The 13,398-nt window shown below is 34.8% G+C and overlaps 1 protein-coding gene across 3 annotated transcripts in view; it reads left to right on the top strand.

Annotated features, from left to right (window-relative positions):
• Rapgef5 (Rap guanine nucleotide exchange factor 5) overlaps window positions 1-13,398 on the top strand; it is a 230,673-nt gene that overhangs the window by 177,527 nt on the left and 39,748 nt on the right. For all 3 annotated transcript variants that reach the window (XM_047562082.1, XM_047562081.1, XM_047562083.1), the window contains 3 exons: window positions 6,270-6,348; window positions 10,397-10,541; window positions 11,913-12,010. In XM_047562082.1, the coding sequence (XP_047418038.1) occupies window positions 6,270-6,348; window positions 10,397-10,541; window positions 11,913-12,010 (322 nt within the window). The remainder of the gene's footprint in view (window positions 1-6,269; window positions 6,349-10,396; window positions 10,542-11,912; window positions 12,011-13,398) is intronic.

Raw genomic sequence — 13,398 nt, 5'->3', positions numbered from 1 at the left:
AATTGTGTTCCTATACTGAGAGCAACTAATTGGGGCTGGGATAGAAGTTGCTCATAGGACCTCTTGCCCCTCCTAATCCGAGGGGGAACTGCAAACATAGCCCCTTCGCTGTGTGCCGCAGCAACCTGGTCATTGCTTCTTGTGCCTCCTAGAAACCGTTTACAAATACAGTGTGTGGATTTAAACGTAGCTAAGAACATAATACCTGTTGGATTCCAACCTTTCTTTCCCAAAGAAAAGCAGGAAAGATTCCACAACAAAACTTTACAGTTAAAATAAAAATAGACTTGATTATTTGAAGAGCACACCCAAACCCTGTCTATACTAAGTTCCTGCCATTAAAGAGATAACTTTGAAGATTTTATATGCAAACAACATTAAATAAATAAGCATTTCTTGTGCAACAAATACCTAAAAACAGGATTAAATCTCAAGATTTGTTAGTTTTAGAATGGGTATGTAAAACTCTGGTGAAATTGTAAAAAATAGACAGGAAATGAATGAATTTAAAAGCCGTGGTAAACAGCTATATTTAAAGTTATTAATATCACTTTCAGAAATGTAAGATACACCAGGAAAGAATCATAGCTTTAATAGCTTAGCACTTTAATTTATGTCTCAAAGTCTGAACATTAAATTTTTTTTTTAAATTTGTGCTTAATCAAATTACATAGTACATTTTGGCAGTATTCAAAAAATAATGGTGTTATAATATTCCAGGGCCAGAAATGGACCCTTTTGAGTTCAAAGCTTTTCTTGGCTCCTTGAAGTAAAGGTTTATGTAGGACATATTTTAGTGTGGCTTAAATTCCATTGCATCTGCAGTAGAAGTGCAGGTGAAACAAAACTGCTAATAGTACTTAGGGGAATATGAGTTAGCACAGAGATGTTGAATGTTCACATTACCATACTTAGATTAAATAGCTACCACAGGCAGTTGCCTGTCAGACTCTTCATTTGCTTTCTTGGTAATTCACTTTAACAGATGAGTGGTTTCATTATTACAGTGCATTTTTGCTTATGAGTGCTGAAAAAATAACAGAGGTAGATTTCTACAGTTATTCCTAAGTAACTCTACCCTCCTTATGATTTCTTCTATTTCAAGGATTTTGTTTTGTTCTGTTCTTTTTTTTTTTTTTTTTTTAACCAAAGAAAGAAAGGAAGGGCATTAAACTTAACCCTTTGGTAATATTCAGAGCAGTTTCTGTAATTTGATTACATTTGCATAACAGAATGCTATCAAAAGGGTCTGACCAAACTGCTAACTGTTCTACCTTGACACAACTCAGGGATACTCTAGAGACACTTGTGTTTTGCGGAAATAAAATGGGAATTTTTAGTGCTTGCTAACACTAGAAATAAGGATGAGCAATATTTTAATTGATACGTAAAAGAAAATATGTTTAAGTAGAATCAAATAAAAATGGGGAATTGCTTTCTTAGGCCTTAAAATTTTAAATAATAGCAAGTGATAGGGAGTTCTGTTTTATATCAGTATGACAATTATACCTAGGAATTTTAGAGCCATTCCTATTTTAATTGCAAACTGATGTATTTTATTTCAAGTTACATAGTTCTTAAAACTAATAGTTTACCTTCTTATTTTGATGATTGCTGTGTGTTACTTTTATACTGTAAGAGTTAAAAGAGTCACTAGAGAAAGATTCTTTTTAGGGAACAAGGGGTGTAGCTCAGTGGTAGAGCACATGGTTAGCATGCATGAGGCCCTGGGTTCAATCCTCAGCACCACAGAAACACCGTTCATTTTGATGGAAGTGGGGAGGATGATACCAAAAGTGTAGTGAAGAGGAGCAGGCATGGTGTGCATACCTGGAATCCCAGCTACTCTGCAGGTTGAGGCAGGAAGATCATGAGTTCTGAGTTCGAGACCAGCCTGGGCAACATTTTAAGTCCTTGTCTAAAAAACAAAAATCAGTGATGAGCCAAGAATTTCAAAGAAAAGTTTTTTGTTTTTTTTTTGTATATTAATACCTAGATATTCAGAGAGTTAGAAATCAAAATGAATACATCTCTTTATTCAGAGCATTATTATATATGGCAGCTATGAATTTGTTTAAATGAAAGATGCTTTTATGTGCACAAAAGTGCTTTTCTGTCTAGCCTTAAATTACTATTAATTAAGTACTATGTAATATAATAGATAATTATAGTGTTTTAATATGGATGCCAGTGGATTTGCTAGTCTTTCTAAATGTCTATTGTGGACTAATAGTCTTCAGGGAATCATTCATATAGCCATTGTGGTTCTAAAAATATCTCTAAATACCATTGGGACAGACTTTTTTGAAACATAGCTATTATAAAATGCTCTTTTATTTGAAGTGCATCATTTTGATTACAGTTTTTTAATTCATATTACCCAATTACTTCAGAATCTGTATAGCAAGAAAAAAAATGTCAATGCGGAAAAAGAATAATGGAAAGCTCTAGAAAAATTTCAGAACAATATAGAAGTTAAAAAGAAAAAGATTGAGGTAGGAATATAGGGAGTCTTCTATTCATTAAGATTTTTAATTATTCTGTTCATTAGGATGTTACTGGAGATGTTTTTATGCAGCCTCTTGTTTTTATTTTAATTAATTTTTCTATGGCAGAGAGATAATTAGGTAAATGCTGTTGGATATTAAATATGGTCGTAGTTTGGGGGAAAATAAGCACTTCTGGGTCAAAGCCCTTAACAAAATATTGTGGTATGTGAACTGATAAATTGAATTGGATGCCAGATGGGTTTGCCACCATCTAGCAAGACTCTCATAGCCACTCAGTTCATTATTAAGGTTGCTTCAGCATAGGATGGCTGATTATGTCAAAGTTAATGGTGTACTTTTTAATCTCAGCTACTAATGGAGTAAATCTTGATTAGAGAATAGTTCCAACCTCATTAAATACAGCTAAGTGTAAAAACATTCCAGAATTTGAACCTGTATGTCACATCAAGCACTTTAAATGTCAAACGTGAATTTCTTATCGTTATCCCCCAAGGGTTTTTGTATTTTGGTGGTTCCTACCTGTAAGAGCCCACTGAAGTCCCCAACATAGATTCTAGGCTACTCCGTTGTCCTTGCTGCCTGTATCTAACATTGCACACAAAAAGACTCAGTTTAATTTCTAATCAGACCGGAGAAGTTGAATTTTAATCCATCACATTTATTACAGCAAAATTTTGCCATTATGGGAGTGTTAATATTAAATAGCTTTCAAAGTGATAGCTTTCAAGTTGTATTTCCAAACTATCCTAGGGTTTCAGACACTATGTAAATGGTTGATTTCAATTTCAACAATTTAAAAAACTATAATAAAAGTCACTATCCCAAATTTTTCATTATAATTACCAGTCATTAACTTGTACTGCCAGGTGAACTAGTTTGGGGCAGATCTAGAATATAGCTTCTTATGCCTTTCTGTACATATATTTTAAACTTTTGTGAACAGAGACTCTAATTGGGACCTTCTAGTTCCTCTGTGAATGCGGGCTGTGCATTGTCTGATCACCACCATAGCTTTCTTGTATAGGCTTAATACAGGCCCCACCTCCCCCTGCAAAACCCACGCACACCTGCCTGGAGATTTGCTTTAGGCCAGTGATTGCTTCATTGCTGGCATGTTGCAGTGAGATTCAGCATTGCAAGTTTAAGCTTATTTTAGTTGCCATTTGTCAAATTTATTATTTTGGTAAGAAATATCATAAATATCTTTGGTGAAGATCTCATACTCTTAATTAACACTTCTGGTTCATTTTAATTAACAGCATCTTGCAATTTAAAAACAAGCTTTGCTTTTTGGCATTACCCTTTGCAGCCACTTACTAGTGTGGATTAGAATTACCTTAATGTTCTGTAAGCAAACAAAACATAGAAATAAATTAATCCATGCTGCTGATATAGCTGATACAGTCATCAGCTACAACTTCTTTTTTTTTTTATTTTGTAAGGTACTGGGATTGAACCGAGCATCTCCCACATCTTGGGCAAGCACTCTACCACCAAGCTACATCCCCAGTTCTTTTAAAATTTTATTTTGAGACAGGGTCTCACTAAGTTGCCAAGGTTGACCTCAATGTTGCAATCCTGCCTCAGCCTCCCGAGTAACTGGAATTATAGGCATCCACCACTGTGCCCAGCCACAACTTTTTTATTATTATTATTATTTTATTTTTACAGACTGCAGTTTCACTCATTGTACACAAATGGGGTACAACTTTTCATTTCTATGGTTGTATACAATGTAGATTCACACCATTTGTGTAATAATACATGTACGTAGAATAATAAGGTCTGTCTAAGTCCACTGTCTTTCCTTCCCCCACCCCCTCCTACCCCATTTCCCTCTACACAATCCAAAGTTCCTCTGTTCTTCTCTTACAGCCCCCACCACCCCCTCCCTTGTTATGTATCATCATCCACTTATCGGAGAAAACTTTGGGCCTTTGATTCTTTGAGATTGACTTATTTCACTTAGCATAATATTCTCCAACTCCATCCATTCACCTGCAAATGCCATAATTTTATTTTTCTTTATGGCTGAGTAATATTACATTATGTGTATATACCACAGTTGCTTTATCCATTCATCTATTGAAGGACATCTGGGTTGTTTCCACAATCTCTATTGTGAATTGAGCAGCTATAAACATTGATGTGGCTGTGCTATTGTAGTGTGCTGATTTTGTCCTTTGGGTATAAACTGAGGAGTGGGATAACTGGATCAAATGGTGGGTCCATCCCAAGTTTTCTGAGAAATCTCCATACTGTTTTCCCTGCCTCTGCAGCCACAACTTCTTATGTGAGAATTTTGTATGTGTAAATATGGCCTTGTAGTTTGCCTCAATCAACTTTTAGAGTAAATGCAACTAGTTGTTTTTAAAAATTCCAGAATTTTTCTTTCATCCAATGTTCAACTTATATTTGTACCTCTGTGTACCAGGTGATTATTTATACCTACACATTTATAAAGTATAGACCTTAGCAAGCATAAATACTATGTAGTATACGCCTCAGCTCAGACTGCTGTAACAAAACTCCACGGACTGGTAGCTTATGTCTTGTGGCTCTGGAGGCTGGGAACGCTGAAGATCAAGGTGCTGGCAGTCAGTGTCTGATGAGGGCTCAATTCCTGGTTCCTAGGTTGTAGTGATCTCTCTGTGTTCTTGTATGGTAGATAAAGGAAGTCAGGACTCTTACAGGGACACTAAGTCTATCCATGCAGGTTTCACCCTTATAACCTTATCTAGTCCTAATTACCTCCCAAAAGCTTCTCTTACTACCACCACATTATGGAGTGAGGTTTTGATTTATGAAGGAGGGGGCATAAACATTCAGTCCATCATAGTATAAAATCTTTTTACCAGTATAACTTATTACTATTTTATGCAATTAAAAATTTGATGACCAAAATGTAAAATGGAAGTTAAATCACATACAAAGTGAATTTTAAGTTAAAGAGCCTAGACAAGGACCACTCTGTCAAAATCACTACTCTGCATCCTACGTATAATCTTTTCCATCGTTTGGGAAACTACGTTGGAGGTTGAGTTTGCCTGTTTAGCAGCCTCATATTCCTAGAACAGGCAAGACAAAGAGGAGATTAAAAAATGGAACCTCTATTTCTTAAAAGAAAAAGGAATTAAGAAGTTGCGTGTTGTGCTATGCTGTGCCTGCTCCCCAGTTTTAAGTGGACTCAGCTCAGTCTGTCTTCATGATAGTCAGAAAATCACACATCATTTTCTCAACTTCTTAGAGATAGATGCATTTGAGAGATGAAAGTGAGTGGCCTTGTACTTCATATGTGTCTTCTGGGTTTTATTTTCCATTGTTCTTACCCTCAATGTAAATAAATGGCTTTGGAAAACCTTAATTTATTAGAACATGAAGGCTTTGTTCCCTGTAGGACTGGAGTATATATACTGGGAAGTCTTACAAAATTTATTTTTTAACACATTATTTGTGCATTGTTTTTTCCAAATACCTTTACCTACAAATATAACTCATGTTTTGGGGAGGGGGAAGATGAGAGTTGTATGTTTAGATAGCCTTGCAAGAAAACATATCCCATTGCTTGAGGCTTTCTATGTAAAGAATTTTTCAATTCCTAACTTTAATACATAATGTGTTTTGTGGCTAAAATTCTACTCCCACCCTTCCCACCGCCGCCATCATTGACCAGGTTTCTGCCTCATGCACTATTAGAGGCTGGATCGCAGCTGCCCTCCTGGTTACCAGTTTGCTTACCTCGCATTTGTTTTTTTGCAGAGACCCTCCTCGATGACTTCCTTCTCACGTACACCGTCTTCATGACAACTGATGACTTGTGCCAGGCGCTCTTAAGGCAATATCCTTCATTAACTTCAGGATGCTGCGTGGGCTCCTCTCAGACAGATGTCCCACATTAGGAATTAACTGCCTTTCTTAATTTACTCACCCCCACGGTAGAGTGCGGACATGTTAAATATTAATGTCATGATGTCCAAGGTAAAAGATGGAATGAGACAGAATAGACAGGGGCAGATGGAAATGCAGAGCTGCTGTTTTCACATTCTACGGTCTGGGTAAATGATACTGCTTATGTTATGTTTGCTTTACATCTGCTTCTCATGATTGTTTAGAAATCTGGAGATAAAATGGGCCTCAGAGTCAAGAGGTTGAGTGGACAGGCCAGTATCACACAGGAAGTGGCCTTAGAGGAGAATTGGTCTGTCAGAGTCAGACCACTTGTGCAGAAAACAAATGCACATGTGTGATGTTGTGTTCCTGGGCAAGTATCCCTGGGTACACAGATCATTCTCATACAAGGAGGTCTAAACTTGCCCCTGGAATCAACTGCCACCCTCTCAGAGCTTTGTCACTGCGTGCTGTCTTAGAATGATGGATGTGATTAAGCAGCTAATAGCCTTATAATTTTACCCACTAACTAGTAGGGATGCCACATGGAAGCATCAGAAGGCCATAGGACGAAGCCACACAACTTCTCCAAAGTCTCCAGATGGGCTTCTTGCTTCAAAAATGCTTAAAGAAGCTGCTTCCAGAGCATTTAAGTTTTTAATAAATCAATTTAGATTTAATTAATACTTTTATTCTTATAATTAAATTAATTAAAGACTTTAAGCATTTAATAAAAACCTTTACATTTTCATTAAATCAAAGCGGAGATTCTATTCCAGCCTGTTTAAAAAAAAAAAAAAAATCAGGAAAATAGTATGCTTTTTGTACTTGCCAAAGTTTTATTAAGACCTAATGATAATGGCCACTTAATGTTTTTTCCTGTTAAGTAATTATTACATGTCTCCCAACTTCACAGCATTTTCTTGCCTTAAAGAACACTTTAAAACTCCCCAGAGTACATAATAATAAAAGTAATATCATCCTAAAAATATATACAAGTTAGAAATGGTGATCATTTTTAGAGTGCTTTGCTGTATCTTCCGACCAAGCGAAGGTATAGGAATTTTGACAATTTTTAGATTTGTTTCATAATTCAAAATTTCTGATCTTGAAACATAGTTTTCAATTTGCAAAGTTTCAATATGTATGGACTTCTTTCATAGTTTCCAAATGGAGCTTTGCTAATAAATGTAGCAATAATTATGAAGTTTTAAATTTCTCCTTCAGACATATTTGGAAAAAAAAATTTGTGAACTAATTTCATCTACATTTTAATACTAACCTGTTTCTAAAACATTACTACCTATTAAGTAATATGAATTATATGTGTATAGTGAATTAGATACCTTCAAACTATTACCTTTAAATATGATCCTACTATTTTTATTACCATTTGATAATTTCATTTCTTGGAGGATATTACTAAGCATTCTCTGAAAGTTTCCTTGGCTATAAAGATGTTTTGAGTCTTTGACTAAGAAAATTTAGTTCAAATTCTTAGTAAACTTTTTGTGGATTATCAAGATCCATGAAATCTAAAACATTTTAATCCAGTCTTTCTAGATGATTATTTCTGTATTTGTACACACATGGCCATCTTTGAAATCTCAAAAAAAGAAAACAAAAACATGGCATCCTTATTAATGTGAGATATTTGTGTGCATCTTAGTGAATATATCTTTTATATTCCACTACTACCAATTTCTAAAGAGCAGTGCAGATTTGGGGAGGGGTATTTTTTTCCCTGTGATTCTTAAACATTATTTATAGATTAGAGCCATTTGTGTGGGTTTGAATATTTTATATGAGTATTTTTATTGTAATAGGATTAGTAGCTTTCAGCTTTTATCATCATAAAGCACATTAAGCTATAGCTCTGGGCCAGTTAATATTCATGCATTACACAGAAGTTGTAACTCTCACTCAGTGCCTTCACACTGTCCCCCCACCCCAGCTGAATTTATAAATCAGTATAATTTAGCATGGACAAGAGATGAAAGAATTTGTGTACCTTAATGTAGGAAAAGTCAATAACACAAATGCAAATTTAATCAGTAGATATTTTAAAAATATGTATCTTTCAGAGAGGAAAGAACAAAGTGAAACAAATAAATGTTAATTTCTACAAATAGATACAGCCCCTAAAACTGCTTTATTCTGCTGGTCTGTAATTGTAGAATACATATATGCAATTTGAATTAAAAGCTCATATCTTTGATTATATGTGCTGACCTAAAGAAAATAAGAAGTTGTTGTTATATTTCATTGTCCAGCTTATTTTTTCTTTATATTAGTTAAGATGTTATTTTCACAGGAAAAGAAGAAAAGAATATTTGTATAAATAGAAATGCTGCAGGACAAATCTTTACATTTTGGCTTTCAGAGAAGAACTAAAACAGATTTTCATGTGCTTCACTGATTCTGTTTCACTGGCGGACATTAAAGATGACCCCACGATTCTTGTAGAATAGGGAGACAAGGACTGATTTATGTTTAAAAATATTTGCAAAGCCTGGTTAGAATGTCTGTGTTCTTTTTAAAATGATGGGAAACAAACTGAGGGCCTTTTGCATTCTACCAATGGGCTTCATCCTCAGCCTTCTATTTTAGAATTATTTATCAGCATTAAAAAATATATAATCCTATTGGCAACCCCAAGGTTACTTGTGTTTGGTATCACAGTGTTTCCTAAACCTAGTTAACTTTTTGGTGTGTTCACAATGTTCAGAAATGATGGTTTTGGAGGCAAAAAGAATAGATTAGTTTAGAAAATTCCAAGCTGCTGTCTCATTCCTAATCATTTAAACACTTTGCCTTTGGTTTGTTTTCCTCCTCCCTCCCTCTGTTCCACCCTCTTTCCTGTAGTGGAGATTGAACCCAAGGGTGCTTTACCACTGAGCTATGTCCCCAGCCCTTTTTATTTTTATTTTGAGACATGGTCTCACTAAATTGCGGAGGTTGATCTCAATCTTAAAATCCTGGTGCCTCTGCCTCCCGAGTCTCTTGGATTATAGGCCCATATCACCATGCCTAGCTGCTGTTATTTGTATATCATTTTAACAATTAACACATGGTCATTATATACAAATAGGAAATGGTAGTAAGTAAAATAATTCATGCACTCTGAAATCTCTTGACACTTAGAAGCCACTGTTAACTATTCTGCATATATCCTTCCAAATGATGAAATTATTTATGTAAGCATTATTAACAGAAATGGATCACCCCAACATATCCTTTTCTTATGGCTTTTCTGCTCAACAGCACATTGTAACTTTTCCATGTCTCATGTAAACTACCAGACCATCGTTTTTATGGCTGCAGGATATTCCATTGAATGGGTATTATAGTAACCTAGTTAACTGTTGTCCAGTGATGAAGCATTCAGGTTCTTTCCTATATTATTTTTAAATTTTCTTTTAATGAAAATGAAAATTAGCTGTCCTTTTACCTATGTGTTTATGCACTTATCTAATTCTTTTTTCAACTAAATTCCTAGGATTAGACGTTTGAATCATACCACAAATTGTGCTTCAGAAATCTATGTTCATTTGAAACTACTTTAGGGGTAATTGTTATTACAAAATGCAAGTTTATGAGGATTAAAGAATATCTGTCCTAATTCTGATTCAACTTTTATTAAAATAGTATTCACCTATGTAGAGGTCTTCTCTAGAAGCCACCCTTGAAATCAACAGCCATCTGGTATCTCTGAATGGATAGTAATCTCATGCTGCTTCTGGGACTATGTCAGCAGCTGCCAGTATAATGGTTTAGTCCTCCATGCCAGGGCCTCCCGCCCAGGACACATCCTTGGGTTGGCTTTTGCTCTTTTCAGTGCACACCTTTTGCTTTTCCTTTCTCCTCCTGAATTTTTAGGTACTTGCAGATTCTTGGGGAAATGTGCTTTAACCTATTTTGCAAAGACACAAATAAATGAATCTCTTTATGTTTTTTTTTATTTCAAAAACATAATATTCTTTCTTAACCGTTTGCACCTATTCTGCTAAAAAGTATCAAGGCAAAGAGGAAAACTCAGATGTTCCATGTCGGAAACGTAAAGTCTTGCATCTTGTTTCCCAGTGGATTGCTCTCTACAAAGACTGGCTCCATGAAGATGAACATTCAAAAATGTTTTTAAAGGTAATCTAACACCCCCAGATACTCTTTGATGCCAAATGACAGATTTTATTTTCAGTTATACATCTCAAAAGTCTTATTTGTGGGTAGTAGTCATTCAACTTCTTTTTAAATGGAATTTTTTAATAATTATTTTATTTAGTTTTGTATGTGGTGCTGAGGATCCAACCCAGTGCCTCACGCATGCTAGGCAAGCACTTCACCACTGAGCCACAACCCCAACCCCATTCACCTTTTTTTTGATAGTCAAGTTGTGATTCAGAGAAAATATAAATTAATTTTGATTTCTAAGGCTTGACTTTTCCTGCATAAGTAAAAATTTGATTGTTAAAATTTTATTATGAAAAATAGAGAAGACAAAGTTTATATTCACTAATTTAAGATAATATATGTATTATATATAAGGTAATATGTAAGTCATGAGAACTTTGCAAATGAAATAAAGAAGGTGAACTAAAATATACTTCAAAACTTGATCCCATTTATTATGTTGAGATTTATTGTAAGTTTGAACTAACAAGTTCTATATCTGTATATAATACTTGGACAAAACATTATCATTTTAAAATTTTATTGATAAGTGTATAACTTTTTCATGACATGGCATATTTTAAGAATTTTAAGCAGTAATAATTTTTAAAATATATTTAGATTTATATTTTGAATTGGATAAACTGATTTATCCAATTTGGGCTGCAATGTCTTTTCAGCAAAGACAATTCTCTGGAGCTGATCAGTAGACAGTTGGATTCCTTTAGACTCCAAAACCATATTAGGTGTACAGATTAACATGGTAGAATAGAGTTCTAGCTGGGAAGAGTTCTATGTTCGAAGAGGCAAGCAACTAAACCAAGTCAGCATTTCATGAAGGAAATGACTTTGAATTTAACATTTAGGTGTCATTTAGATATCCAGTGAAAACCTGATCTCTTTATCTACACTTATATTATTTTCAAAACAACTTATTAGTTTCACTGGTACATTTTCCTCCCAAATGATTATGTGTACCTTACTTTTTTAAATAATATTTTGTAGTTGTAGATGGACACAATACTTTTTAAAATGTAGAATAGGCATGGAAATCTCTGGTGACAAACTAGGGGTCTCTTTTTCTAGTATTCCCTACACATAACCCCTAAAAGCAGCTGATTGAGCAGTTAGAATTAAACCCCTGCATTGTCCTGGATTCCACTTTGGGCAGGGTACTCATTGCTTGACTCTTTTCTTTCTTCTTCTTCTTTTTTTTTTTGGCTTTACTGGGGATGGAACCCAGGGACTTGCGCTTTTCAAACACACTCTGAGCTGCGTCAGTCAGCCCTGAGTCTTGATCCTTACAAAAAACCATTTCAGCTGCCATTTGTCTTTTCCCCCCAGACCATATACAGGAATGTTCTAGATGACGTCTACGAATATCCAATACTTGAAAAGGAATTGAAAGAATTTCAAAAAATACTTGGAATGCATCGTCGTCAGTAAGTAGTTTTCCTTCTGGCAGTTAATGAACACAGCACGTGTAAAAGAATTTGGGGTGTCCTTTACATAAAGTTGGTTTTGAACATTTGACACTTGGTTTCATTTTAATTTCTTAGCTTTTCTAGTAATAAATTGAGTATTTCATTTTTATACCTCAAAATGAAATAACACTAAATTACGCTTATTTACTACTGGGCATGGAGGTGCAGACCTGTAATCCCAATGACTCAGGAGGCTGAGAAAGGAAGACTGAGAGTTGAAGGCCAACCTTGGCAACTTAGGGAGCCCCTCCAAAATAAAAAATAAGGGGCTGAGGTTGTAGCTCAGTGGTAGAGCATTTGCCTGGCATGTATGGGGTACTGGGTTCTATTCTCAGCACCACATGTAAATAAATAAAATAAAATGAAGGTTCATCAACAACTAAAAAATGTATATTATAAATAAATAAATAAATAGATAGATAGATAGATAGATAGATAGGTCTGGGATGTAGTTCAATGGTATAGCACCTCTGAATTCAATTCCTAGTACCCGAAAGAGGAAAAAACAAAACAAAACAAAACAGAACTGGGCCACAGCAACCTGCCTGAAAAGAGTTATTTAATAATTTTTTATTTTAAAAGTCTGCAGTTTTAGTTTGTCGGGGACTCATAGCTATCTCTATAGAATAGGAAAAAAGTTTCATAAACAAGCTCCAGTAGTGAGTCATGGGATATTTTAAAAGCTCAGTTTTGTAGGTTCCATGAAGTTTCTTTATCAATTTAGAAAGATTGGAGAAAGTCATTTACCTAGTGACTCTTGGCGTGTGCAAGCGTCCTTTAAATATCTTTCATTTATGTTAATGGCAACACCTGACTTTCCCAAGATTTTACCCTAACTTTCCTTATTAATTTTGATAAATGAAAACATCAAGTCATTATTCAGTTTTCATATATGGCTGCAGAATTCATTAGAAAGAAAGAGCTGTTCTCTGATCAACAGTGTACTAGTATAATATGTGGTAAACATGAAGCACATATGTTGTCAATCAGCCATCATAAGCACACTTCTCATAGAAAATGTTAGTCAGGCCTTTCTGATTATTAATTAAGATGTAAGGCCTGACTTAATTTTAATAAAGGAGGTCCCCTTTCAAATGAAATGTCTACATAAATTAATCGTATAAGCAAACCGTGTGTAAGCTTTAGTCCTCAATCATCAAAATTACACAGTTAGAAATTTAAAAATCAGGTGCAAGTTAGGACAGTGTGTTAGAAATGAATGTTGTGAACCATGATGGTCTTCTTTTATCTCAGTCTCCATTATATTAAATATCCATAGCACAAGATTAGTATGAATATATAAACTAGTAAATGAAACAGAAGAGGAGGGACAACTTCAAGTCAAA

This window comes from Sciurus carolinensis, chromosome 8 (genome assembly GCF_902686445.1).
Source record: "Sciurus carolinensis chromosome 8, mSciCar1.2, whole genome shotgun sequence".
In the NCBI taxonomy this organism is placed as follows: Eukaryota; Metazoa; Chordata; class Mammalia; order Rodentia; family Sciuridae; genus Sciurus; species Sciurus carolinensis.
Note: the sequence above shows the minus strand (reverse complement) of the source record. Positions and strands in the feature narration are given on the sequence as shown.